Source organism: Equus quagga, chromosome 6, assembly GCF_021613505.1.
Source record: "Equus quagga isolate Etosha38 chromosome 6, UCLA_HA_Equagga_1.0, whole genome shotgun sequence".
NCBI lineage: Eukaryota > Metazoa > Chordata > Mammalia > Perissodactyla > Equidae > Equus > Equus quagga.
The window spans coordinates 67,846,961-67,861,000 of record NC_060272.1 but is presented as its reverse complement, the minus strand read 5'-3'; the positions used below and the strand labels follow the sequence as shown (position 1 = coordinate 67,861,000).

At 34.9% G+C, this 14,040-nt stretch overlaps 1 protein-coding gene across 10 annotated transcripts in view; it reads left to right on the top strand.

Annotated features, from left to right (window-relative positions):
* NBEA (neurobeachin) overlaps nt 1-14,040 on the top strand; it is a 679,748-nt gene that overhangs the window by 387,871 nt on the left and 277,837 nt on the right. For all 10 annotated transcript variants that reach the window (XM_046664612.1, XM_046664614.1, XM_046664615.1 and 7 more), the window contains one exon: nt 2,605-2,771. In XM_046664612.1, the coding sequence (XP_046520568.1) occupies nt 2,605-2,771 (167 nt within the window). The remainder of the gene's footprint in view (nt 1-2,604; nt 2,772-14,040) is intronic.

Here is a 14,040-nt window from a genome sequence, read left to right as displayed (position 1 = left end):
TTAGGTTGGACCATCAGTGGCCTTCAAAATAAAATTCCACCGATGTATTCTCCTGAAGCAACATGCGAACCAGTGTTGTGTGGCTGGAAATCAGAGCCTAAGATTTCAGTTTTGATGGGATTTTTATCTCAGCAAACCAGCTCTCTTAGTCATGCAAGTTGCTGTCCTGGTCTAGTGATCTCTGATCTAGCTAGCTGAAAAGCGTGAGACAGAAAAATAGCTGTTGTTGCTTTAATACCCATAACCTCGGCTTCATTTGTCAGAATGAGACAGCACACACTTGTCATACAGGATTGCAACAACCTTATTTTGAAAATAATACCAAATATTTTAAACTTTGATCCAAGTATGTTGACAATTAAGTATTTGTCAAAGTGAAGTCTCGTATCTCTTCAACAATAAATAACATTGGATATTTATCAGGGTATCATGCTGTAATCTGGATGACGAGAAAAAATTGAGTTATCTGTTCTTTGAAGAATATATTTAGGTATAAGAGAGGTCAGAATTCTAAACAAAATAAGAATATTCAATTAACTTAGGACTTCTGTTATTAAATAAGATTTAGAACATTAACTCAGTTCCCTGCAGGATCAGTTTTGAGTCAATCATATTTCCCCTAAGAAACTCAAGATACTGTGAGGGGATATAAACAGATGAATATTTGTCATGTGAAAGTATTTGAAATAGATTTTCAAGCAGCTAGATATTAGTTACCAGCTTTAACACATATTTAACCAAGATGATTTTAAGCTAAGGACAGTGTTTCTCAACCCTTTTTTCATTATTTCCCCCTAAAGAATCTTTTCAGACAGTTTTTGTCCTAATGGCCCTCCCCCCCATGAAATTTTATTACTATTAATATGCTGCATATCTATTTGTATACTATATAGACATCTGTGCTTTCTACATAAAAAGAGTACAGTTGTTTCCCACACCCCAACACCAGTTTTCACCCCCTTGGGGTTGGGACCACTCCTATTGAAGATGCATGGCTAAGGGTGATAAGAAGCTGTGGAGAAGATGTGAAGACTCAGTGCTTTTTAGATTATGCATCCATAAAATAAAATACTAATGTAGATCTAATTTTGACAGTATTATCACTCATGTAATGAATGGACATTGTTTTTTTAAGCCAAATATTTGAATTTTTTCTTTTGAAGTTAGAGTTATATTGGTAAGTGCATCGATGTGTGTGTGTGTGTGTGTGTGTATGTATATGTAGTTTACCAAACACATCACTAGTAAATTGTCAAAGATTTTATAAAAGTCATGAAATTTTACTAGGACTTTTTGAGGAATTTCTCTATCTCCCTTATAAGCCTGGAATTAAGAGAAAAAGTATATTTAATTTGAGATGGGCACTTCACAGTTAAGATTTTTTAGTTACCCACTGTAATTGTTAAGGAAGAAAAATGAAAATTTAATTGTACTCTCCAATGAGCTAATGAATTATTAACCTCATTATGGAGGCAGATCATTGTACTAATTGGTGATTCCCTGTACAAAAAGATAAATTGGAAAATGAATTAATCCTTCTTAAATTACCGCAGAGTTCTTTCTCTGAAAGATATGCCTTGTTGTCATAGTCTATATCAATAGATAGATGGGAGGGATATGTTCAGATACCTTCCGTGAAACAAATTTTCACATAGAAATGATGAATGTGAACTAGTTATATGTATTTTTTATATGTATGAGACTTTTTTTGTTCCTAGTTATATGACTCATATTAAATACTTGGTAATGTTAAAATTTATAGTCAATCCACCCTATACAAAAATTATTATACAAAAAAATCTAACTTATGATTGAAGAGATGTTCATCCTCCTGTTCATATTGAACCCTTTGATACACAGTGAGATTGACTAGCTATGTTGCTAATACCAATGAGGATGAATACAGATAGCTGACAGGACCACTGATTATTAAAGAAGATACAAATAAGATGGTAGTTATGAGAACCTTTGAGCACATTAAATTCTAGAGTAAGGAGAGATCATAGAGAAAACCTTGTCTTAGTTCCTCACTTTACAAATATAAAACTGAGTATGACGGAAAAATAAAGAATTTTCATAAAGTGTGAAATAAAATCCAGGTCTAAATTCCTAAACTATTACTTTTTTTCCTCTACACCACATTGCTGTTTATGAAATGGAAAAATGTAAATTAAATGGCAAGTTTTTGATCTATATATAATTATCAGGAACATAACTCTTATTTTGAGTGACATACATACTATATTGGTTAAAATAATAAGTAAATTTATATTTTAATATACCATTTTTCTTTCTAAAATGATTATTGGGGACTTATTAAAATTCAGAATTGGAGAATTGGAAGAATTTCAGAATTGGAAGGAATCTTAGAAGTCATTAATTGCTTTATATAACATTATCCAAATTATTTTACTTAAACTTTATATATAAAAATGTAGAAAGATGACTGTATGTATTCTTTAGAATAAACTTTCAAAAGATTACATTATCTGAGTTTTAAAAATTGAATTATTACCCTTTAACTTAAGGTTATATATCATTCCTCACTTACACAGGGTAGAAGTTGTACGTCAATCATTATGCACTGTCTGTATTTCTTCCCAGTCACAGTGTGCCCAGTATGCTGCTGACAGGAGAGAGGAAGAGAAGATGTGTGACCATCTTATCAGTGCCGCCAAGCATCGAGATCACGTGACAGCAAATCAGCTGAAACAGAAGATCCTCAACATTCTCACAAATAAGCACGGTGCCTGGGGAGCAGTTTCTCACAGGTGAGTGAGAACAGATTACCAGGAAATTATAACTCAGGGGTTAATTATAATAGTTAGAAGTGAAAAAATGGCTATAAATTTTTTAATTACTTGGAAAATTCAATGGAAGTTTATGGAACTTCCAATGGAAGTTATTTCTAATTTATAATAATATGTAACATATTACAAAATTTGTTTGACAAATGTTTTAGATTACTATCATATGTGATGTGTGTGTTAGTTATAGAAAGTGGCTCTTTTTTTTATCTTTCAGAGTCAACTCTTTCTATTTATTAAATTTATATAATTCCTAATTTTTCTTATACACAAGTAAAAATAAGCATTTACTATGAAGAGGGTAATACAGTCTTTTTAAAAATTTTCTTTAATATTTTTCTAGTCAGTCTTTCTTAGGAAGGTTTTTCATCTCAAATTAGGGCATTTATGATATTATACAAGAAAAACCAAAACTGCTTGTTTATGAATCATAAATGTTCTCCTTCCTAAAATTTTATGTGCATAAAATTGTTTTATATTTTTTCTTCTGCACCATGAAGTTTTCTAGAAAAATAGTAGTGAAGCAGGTCACTATATTTGCATTGCTAATGTTCTTCATTTTTATATCTTTGTTTTATTTTGTCTCATTAAATGTTTTTCTTAAGTCTCAGTATGGCAGTTTAGGGGTTGGTTAACTGTGGACAGGACACTACTGAGAAGAATTCTGGGAGAAACGATTCTGTTAGTTAGGAAGAAGCATCTAGAATATGACCAGGATAGTGTTTGACCATCTGTCCTGGTATTACAAGTATATGATAGATTTAAGAAAACATTTTATTTTTTACATTTAAGGTAAAATGTTATAACATGACTTTAAAAATAGTCAACACCAATATTTACTTCTTATAATAATAGCAAAATCTAACATTTATTGAATGTTTATTGTGTGCCAGGCATCATACTAAGAACTTCTCATGGATTATTTTGTTTAACCTTCAGAACATAACATGTCTATTAAGGTTGATACTAAGCTATTCTCCGTATTGCATTGAGGAAACTGGAGCTTTCAGAGGTTAAGTAAAACTTACATCACATCACACAGCTTGTACAAATAGAGGCAGAGTGTTTCAGTCAGGGTTCTCCAGAGAAACACAGAAACACCACCAATCGGATATATGTGAAACATAGATATAGATACAGATTTATTTTAAAGAATTGACTCACTTGATTGTGGGGACCGGCAAGTCTCAAATCTGTAGGACAGGCTGGTAGGCTGGAGACTAAGGTAGGATTTCTATTACAGTCTTGACTCAGAATTCCTTCTCCAGGAAACCTCAAGTCTTTTCTTTTAGGGCCTCCAACTGATTGGATGAGGCCCACCCACATTATAGAAGGTAATATCCTTTACTTAAAGTCAACTGATTGTAGATGTTAATCACATCTACAAATACCTTCACAGCAACATGGAGACGAGCATTTGACCAAACGACTAACCACCTTAGCCTAGCCAATTTGACACGTAAAATTTAACCATCATGCAGAATAGCAATAATATGAGCATTTTGCTCGGCTATAGACCTTGTCTCTCTTTTTGTGTCATCCGAATTGAATTTATCTACTTAGTTATATACAGTTAGGACTATAACATAATTCAGCTGATGTGATTCAGGATATTGCCTTAAATGTATAAAGCTGTACATGGTTTGGGTTTTAATTATTTCATCATATAATTAGAATATAGCTAATGGATAATGACCTCCATAGTGGGAGTCATATGGTAAAGTGTCAAATGCATGCTCTGCTCAGCTTACCCTTTATGATGTCTCATGAGAGTGACAGATAGACTGGCGGCAGGAGCCCTCAGAAGAACAAGTGTTTTCTGTCCTTTCCTCCACATTAATTCCTAGTGCTGACTAACTAAAAAACATACCCTCTTTCTGTTATCATCCTTTCCTGACTGGATCACTGAACTGTAAATCTTTAAGGGTAGGTTTTGTTGTCTGAAATATTCCTTAGTATTTCATTAATTAATAAGGCTCAGTCATTATACTACTTCTCTTTTTTGTCTTATTTACTCTCAAGGCAATTTTGTCTAATCTCATGGCATAAAATGCTACCAATATTTCAATAACTCCCAAATTTATTATTTCTTGTCCAAATCTGTCACTTATCTCCAGACCTATATATCCATCTGCCTACTTGGCATCTTCCGCTTGGATGTCTGATAGTCATCTCCCACTTCAGATGATAAAACTGAGCTCCTGAGATTTTCTCCCAAACCATCTCTATCTCAGTCAAGGGCAACACCATTCCTAAAGTTGTCTAGGCCGTAAATGTTGCTCTTATCTAATGACTCCTAACATATCCAACATAGAGCTCTTCATCAAATCATATCGACTCTACTGCAAAATATATCGAGAATTTAACTACGTCTCACCATTTCCTCTGATATCGCCTTGATGCAAGGCACCATCATTTCTTGCTTGACTTACTGAAACTGCATTTTCAATAGAATTCATGCTTCTGCTCTTATCCTCCTGAAGTTCATTCTCAACACCACAGCCTGGGTGAGTCTTCTGAAAATGTAGATCCTTTTGCTCCTCTCCTCAGAAACCTCCAAAGCTGTACTGTGCAAGACGGTAACCACTAGTCACATGTGGCTATTCAAATTTAATTAAAAATTCAGTGCCTCAGCTCCATTAGCAACATTTCAAGTACTCAGTAGCCACATGTGGCTGGTGGCCCCCATGGAAGACAGTACAGAACATTTCCATCATTGCACAAAGTTCTATTGGACAGTGCTGCTCCAGAGCCTTCCCATGTCATTGAAAGAAAAAACCCTGCAATGACCTACAAGGATAAAGAAGGGTGTTATTTTTGATAGAATAGTCAGAGAAGTCCACTTTGATGAGGAATCACTGGAGCAAAAAACCCTCTGAGCATTTCAAGCAGAGGGAACAACATGCAAAAGACGGAGGTGCTTGGCCTGTTCACAAATGGGCAGAGGCCACATGGCTGCAGTGGAGTCGGCCGTGGGTGAGAAGGTACATGATCCAGCCTTTGTTAACTCTTTAACCTCCTCTCCTCCTGTTCTCCCCTAGTTCTTGTCCCAGTTATTGTGACTTCCTGCTATTCTTCAAGCTTGCAGGACGTGCTTACTGTACTTAGAATGCTTTCTCCCAAAAAATCTGTGTGGCTACCTCTCCCACTTTCTTCAGGGTTTAATTCAAATGGTACTTTCTCAAAAAAACCTTCTGTGGCCACTCTATCTAAAATCTACTTCTTCCCCCAAGTATTTTATATTGTATTTCTCCACTTTATTTTTCCCTTTTCAACATTTACTTCTATCTAATATATAGTATATATTACTTATTTATCAGTTTTATTGTTTCATTTCCTATTAGAATGCAAACTCAATGATGGAAGAGATTTTTATCATTTTTGCCCACAATGGTATCTCTCACACCTAGAATAACACCTGACACATAGTAGGTGCTACATAAATATTTGTTGAGTAAATTAATAAATGAATACTTGGTATAAACCCTTGTTTACAGTGATACTGATGGTGGAATGGAACAATAAATTAGTCTATTATCTGGGACAATTTTATATTTTAAATGAAATAATTTCGTTAAATGACAAAAAGTACTTATCCTTGCATGAAACCAAAACTCAAGCTAATCCGGAAAAGAGGATAAATAATTCCTACTTCATTGGGTTATTTTAATAGTAAAATGAAATATTATGTTCAAAATGCTTAACCTGATGTCTGAGCCATAGTAGATGTCTCGTATTAATTTATTAGCCCCTTTTCTTTTTCTGTTAGTCTGCTCTTTGAAAAGAGCCCTTTTTATTAAAGACTTTATTTTTTTAGAGCAATTTAGGTTTACAACAAAATTAAGACCAAGGTACGAAGATTTCCCATGTACCCCATCCCCACACACATGCATAGCCTTCCCCATTGTCAACATCACTCACCAGAATGGTACGTTTTTCTACCAAGGATGAACCTACGTCAACACATCATAATCACTCAAAGTCTATAGTCTACCTCATGGTTTACTCTAAATCTTGTGTATTCTGTGGGTTTGGACAATTGTATAATGACATATATCCATCATTATAATATCAAACAGAGTATTTTCACTGCCCTAAAAATCCTCTGTGCTCCACCTGTTTATCTCTCCCCTCACCACTACCCCTGGAAACCACTGACATTTTTATTGTCTCCATAGTTTTGCCTTTTGCAGAATGTCATCTAATTGGAAGCATATAATAAGTAGCCTTTTCACATTGGCTTTTTTTCCCTTAGTAATATGCAGTTTTTCCTTCATGTCTTGATAGCTCATTTGCTTTTAGCATTGCATAATATTCGGTTGTGTGGATGTACCACAATTTATTTAACCATTCACCTCCTGAAGGACATCTTGATTGCTTCAAGTTTTGGCAACTATGAATAAAGCTGCTATAAACATCGTTGTGCAGGTTTTTGTGTAGACATAAGTTTTCAATTCCTTTTGGTAGATACCAAGGAGCACAACTGCTGGATTGTATGGTAAGATTATGTTTAGTTTTATAAGAAACCACCAAACTGTCTTCAAAGTGGCTGTACCATTTTGCATTCCCACTAGCAATGAATGAGAGTTCCTGTTGTTCCATATCCTTGCCAGCATTTGGTGTTGTCAGTGTACCAGATTTTGGGTATTCTAATAGGTATATGGTGGTATCTCATGTTGTTTTAATTTGCATTTCCCTGATGGCATATGATGTGGAGCATCTTTTCCTATGCTTATTTTCCATCTGTATATCTTCTTTGCTGAGGGGTCTGTTAAGGTCTTTGTCCCATTTTTTAACCAGGTTTTTTGTTTTCTTTTTGTTGAATTTTAGGAGTTTTTTTTTTTGGTTTTTTTTTTGTAGATAATAGTCCTTTATCAGATGTCTTTTGCAAATATTTTCTCCCAGTCTGTGGCTTGTCTTTTCATTCTCTTGACAATGTCTTTCATAGAGCAGGAGTTTTTAGTTTTAATTAAATCCAGCTTATCTATTATTTCATTTATGAATAATATCTTTGATGTTGTTGTACCTAAAAAGCTATCACCAACCCCAAGGTCACAAGGTTTTCTCCTATGTTCTAGGAATTTTATAGTTTTGCATTTTACAATTAGGTCTAGGATCCATTTTAGTTAATTTTTGTGAAGGATGTAAAGTTTGTGTCTAGATTGATTTTTTTGCACGTGGATGTCCAGTTGTTCCAGCAGCATTTGTTGAAAAGACTGTCTTTGCTCCATTCTATTGGCTTTGCTCTTTTGTCAATGATCAATTGACTATAATCATGGGGGTCTGTTTCTTGGCTCTCTCTTCTGTTCCATTGACCTATTTGTGTATTCTTCTGCAAATACCATTCTGTCTTGGATACTGTAGTTTTATAGTAACTTCAAGTCAAAAAGTGTCAGTCTTCCACCTTTGTTCTTCTCCTTCCAAAGAGCCTTTTTAAAGTAATTTCCCATGCCACTTAATCATCATCTACCTTGAAATATGTAGTTACACTTAATTGATTTTTACTCATATAATGACAGATACCTCTGAGTTCCTGTTTGTGCTAGCAAGGTGGTGAGCAAAACAGACTTGCTCCCTGCTCTCACATAGTTTATTGTCTAGGAGAAGAGACTGATATTAAACAGTAATTATAGAGATAAAAGATGTCAATGCAACTTTGATAAATACTTGGAAAGAAAAATACAAGGTTCTTTGACGGAGAAAGTATAACAGGGGATCTTCGTTTTAGATTAGATAGTCAGGAAAGACTTTGAAGAAACTCTGTTTAAGCTAAGTACTGAAGGGATGAGCAGGGCTTGTCAGCAAAAGGTGGGGTGTAAAACATTAAACATTCAAGAGAGAAATACTACAAACATTCAGAGCCTAGAAATAATAAAATGAAGAGAAGAGAGGCTAGTATGTCTGGAGCTTAGTGAGGAATGGGGTAGTGGCTTGAGATGAGGCTGGAGAGTAACATGTGACCAGAGGAATGAAAGTCTTGTAGATCATGTTAAGGATTTGTGACTTTATCCTGAGTGGCGTGAAAAGCAGTGAGGAGTTTTGAGCAGAAGAGTAACATGACCTGATTTATGTTTAAAAAGGTCAGTCTGGCTGATTTATGAAGACATACACGGGAAGAAATAGGGAAGTATGGTTATCCTATTTATAGCTGAGTTCAGTCACCCTTTCTAAAGCATTCCCTGGCTTTCTCTATCTTTTCTAACTCTCCCTCCTCATATTTTGTTATTATCATCTGTATTGCAATTATCTATGATATATTACATAATGTTTTATAGTTCTGTGAACATGCCTGACTCTTCCAATAGACTTGTAGCTTTCTAAGTGGAGGGACTGAATAATACTTATATTTGCATCCCTGTTATCAAATACATGTTAAATTTAAAGGAATTTCATCCCTACAGTGTTCTCTTTGCTGTTTTACACACACACACACACACACACACAAAGGTTTAATTTTAGCATAAAATTCCTTTTGCTTTTATCTTTTGACTCAATGGTGCTGCTGGCTCTAACATATTTTAACTTCTGAATTAATATTGTTAATCTGTATTTATGGCCTGGAAAAAACTAGAATTTGAGAGCTTCTTTAAAATGTATATTGAAGAATAATGCTGTAAAGTAGTACTTCATATACACAAACAGTTTTTATTTATTTCTTTTATCTTTTTGGGTCATATTTCCTATTCCTTAAACTACATAAGCCAAATTAAAAAATGAGTGAAGGCCCTGAATAGACATTTTTCCGAAGGAAATACATAGAATGGCCAACTGGTGCATGAAACAGTGCTAAACGTCAGTAATCGTCAGGGAAATGCAAATCAAAACCACAATGAGATAGACCTCGTGCCTGTTAAAATGGCTATCATCAAAAAGACAAGAGAGAAATGCTGGCAAGGATATGGAGAAAGGGAACTCTTGTACACTGTTGGTGGGATTGTAAATTGGTGCAGCCACTATGGAAAACAGTATGGAGGTTTCTCAAAAAATTAAAAATAGAAATACCTTATGATCCAGCAGTTCCACTTCTGGGAATATATCCAAAGGAAACAAAAACACTATGTCGAAGAAATATCTGCACTCTTGTGTTCATGACAGCATTATTAACAATAGCCAAGACGTAGAAACCACCTAAGTGTCTATCAACGAATGAATGGATAAAGAAATTGTGGTGTATATATACATGATGGAATATTTTCCAGCCATAAAAAACAAGGAAATTCTGCCATTTGTGACAACATGGATGGGCCTCACATTATGCTAAGTGAAATAAGTCAGACAGAGAAAGACAAATACTGTATGATCTCACTTATATATGGAACCAAAAAAAAGTAAAAACCAAACTCATAGAAAAAGAGATCAAATTTTTGGTTACCAGAGGGGATGGGGAGAGGCGGATTGGAGGAAGGTGGTCAAAAGGTACAAACTTCCAGTTATAAGATAAAAAAAGTACTAAGAATGTAATGTACAACACAATGACTGTAGTTAACGCTGCTGTATGGTATGTATGAAAGTTAAGAGAGTACATGCTAAGAGTTCTCATCACAAGGGAAAAAACCGTTTTTTTTCTTTCATTTTGTTGTATCTAATGAGATGATGAATGTCAACTAAACTTATTCTGATAGTCATTTTACAATATATGTAACTCAAATCATTATGCTGTATACCTTAAACATCAATTATATGTCAATAAAATTGGAAAAAAGGAAAAAATTATATAAGTCATAACAACCTAAATCAAAATCAAGAGATTGTAATAGGCCCTTGAGTAAAAAAATACATGCACGCACTTGTGCTCGTGCGCGCACACACACACGGTCCCAGTTCTTATTTCCAATGCATTTCCCTATAAACATAACTACTGAGATTTTGTTTCCTGATGAGATGTTGGTAGAAGCGCAGGTTTATTGAGTGCGCCCGTGTGTTGGCAGTGACTCTGCCGATAGTTCACATCTAATGTCTCATTTTCATTCTAGCAGTGCTGTAAGGCAGGTATTTTTTTCCCATTTTGCAGATAAGACTCAAATAGCTTGCCCAGTGTTACATAGCTAAATAGTAGGGGCGGGATTTGAATCTAGATCTCTCTAACCCTAAACCCCATGGTCATTCCAGTGATTAAATTAATTACTGATTATTGGATTAATTATAAAAATTATCAGTTGGAATAATGAAATAAAAAGTACTTCTTAAACATGAAAAAGACTCAGATATCTGAGGCTTTAGAAAATATTTTTAAAGGTTTATAACTGCAAGAGCTGCACTAAATGGACATTGGAATGCTGCCCACAGAAGGCAAGATAGAACTATAGTCTGAGCCTAACAGGGTTTGATTGACTGCTAAAACAAAACTAAACAAACATACATTCTCCATAGGAGGTTGACAGGATCCAGTGTCTCACAACATAGTATTTAAGATGCCCAGGATACAATCCAAAATTACTTAATATACCAAGAAACAGGAAAAGCTTACCATTTCTCAAGGAAAGACAATTAGCACATACCAATCCTAAGATGGCCCAGATGTTGGAGCTATCAGATAAAGATTTAAAAGCAACTATTGTAACCATCTTCCCTGAAGTGTAAGTAAATACTCTTTAAATGAATAGAATAATAGATGATCTCACCAGAGAAACGAAAGTATAAAAAAGAACCAAATGAAAATGAAAAATGTAATATCTGAAATTTAAAAATCACTAATAAGCTCACAGTAGTAGAATGAAGATGACAGAGGAAAGCGTAAATGAACTTGAAGATAGGTCAATGAAAATTATGCAATTGAAGAACAGAGAGAAAACAGATTGGAAAAAATGAAAAGAGCCTCAGGCACCTGTGGGACAATATCAAAAGGTTTAAGATTCCTATCACCGAAGCCCTACAAAAAGAGGAGAAAGAGAATAATTATTTAAGGAAAAAATGGCTGAAAACATCAAATCTAGTGAAAGGTGTCAAGTTAGAGACTCAAGAAATTCAGAGACCCCAAACAGGATAAGCTCAATAAAAACTATACCCAGACACATCATAATCAATCTTCTGAAAACTAAAGATAAAGAAAAAACTCTTGGCAGAAGCCAGAGGAGAAAGCAATACACTTCCTGTAAGGTAATAACAATTCAAATAATTATATCTTTCTCATCACAAATCATGGTGGGCAGCAAAAGAATTGTCAACCCAAAGTTCTATATTTAGCAAAAATATCCTCCAGAAATGAAAGCAAAATAAAGATATCCTCAAATGAAGGAAAACTATGAGAATTCCCCACTAGCAGACATATTCTCAAAGAAATGCTGAAGGACATTCTTCAGGCAGAAGGGGGGAAAAATGGGGGAACCTGAAAATTGAGAATGCAAGAAGAGTTGTTTTGTTTTGTTTTTTCCCCCACAAAGAAGCAAAGGCCAGTTACTAGCGAAATGATAATCCTTCCAACAAGTAGTGCTGGAACAATTGACTATTCATATGTGAAAATTGACCCCTGACCTATGTCTCACATCTTATGCAAAATTTAACTTAAAATGGATCATAGACTTAAATATACAATGTAAAACTATAAAATTTCTTGGAGAAAACATAGGAGAAAGCCTTTGTGACCTTGCTTGAGTCAGAGAAAGAATTAGATACAGCAGCAAAAGTCTGATCAGTAAAATAAAAAATAATCCTACAGTGGACTTTTCTCTTAGTCTGTTCAGGCTACTATAACAGAAATACCATCAACTGGCTGGCTTATAAACAACAGAAGTTTATTTGTCGTGGTCTTGGAGGCTGGGAAGTCTAAATCAAGGCACTGGGAGATTCAGTGTCTGGTGAGAGCCCACTTCCAGGGCTGTCTTCTTGCTGTGGCCTCCCAAGGTGAACGAGTGGAGAGATCTCTCTGGGATCTCTTTATAATGGCACTAATCTCGTTCCTGAGGGCTCCACCCTCATGACCTAAGCACCTCTCAAAGGCCTCACCTCCAGATACTATCTCTTTGGGGATTAGGTTTCAACATATGAATTTCGGGGGGACACAAACATTCAGTCCATGGCAGACTTTATCAGATTAAAAACTTTTTTTGTGTGAGAAAGAGACTGTTGAGAGAATGCCACATTCTCTCAGACTGGAAAAACCACAGACTGGGAAAAAGTATTTGCAAATCACATATCTTACAAGGACTTACAAGAGTATACAAATATAACTATATGTATTTATTCTAGTATAAAATTATACAAAGGACTTACAAGTATATATAGAAATATACCTATATATGTATATATGAATGTATAAAGTACTTTTGAAACTTAACTATAAGAAAACAAACATTGCAATAAAAGTCAACGAAACATTTGAAGAGATACTTCACCACAGACAGTGTTCAGATGACAAATGTGCACGTGGGAAGATACTGAATATCCCTAGCTAGTAAGGAAATTCGAATTTAAACAACAATCAGATGCCACTACTCATCTATTGAATGATTAAAATTTAAACAAAAAAAACCTGACAATACAAGAGCTGGCAAAGATGTGAGGCAGCTGGAGCCCTCATACCTTCTGGTGGAAATACAAAATGGTACAGCCTCTTTGAAAAGCAGTTTGGCAGTTCCTTATACAGTTAAACATACACTTACTATTAGGCACAGCAGGCCTACTCCTGGGTATTTACCCCAAGAGAAATGAAAGCTTACATTCACACATAAACTTGTACATGAATGTTTATGGCAGCTCTGTTAATAATTGGCAAAAATCAAAAACAGCCCAGGTGTTCTTCCGCTGGTGAGTGGGTGAGAAACTCTGACACATCCATACAATGGAATGCTACTCAGCAGTAAGAAGGAATGGACTATTGATACATGCAACAACCTGAATGAATCTCAGATGCATTCTGCTAAATGAAAGAAGCCAGACTCAAAAAGAATACATATTGTATAATTCCATTTATATGATACTCTGGAAAAAGCAAAACCTTAGGCAAATGAAACAGATCTGAACCAGCAAAACCCTGGGCCGCCCAAGTGGAGTGTGTGAACTCAACCACTCGGCCATAGGGCTGGCCCCTCACTACATGTATTTTTAAAAATTATATAGTTTTTAAAATCCTAAAGTAAATGTACTAAATGTACTATTCTCCAATAAAGATTATAAAGTATTCAGGGAGAAAAGAAGAACTTTTTTCCAGCAATTTTCAAGTAAAATGTCAACATTTAAATTAGCAATGTGCTCTACACTCAATGAAGGCAGTTGTTACAACCTGTGTTACCAAGTA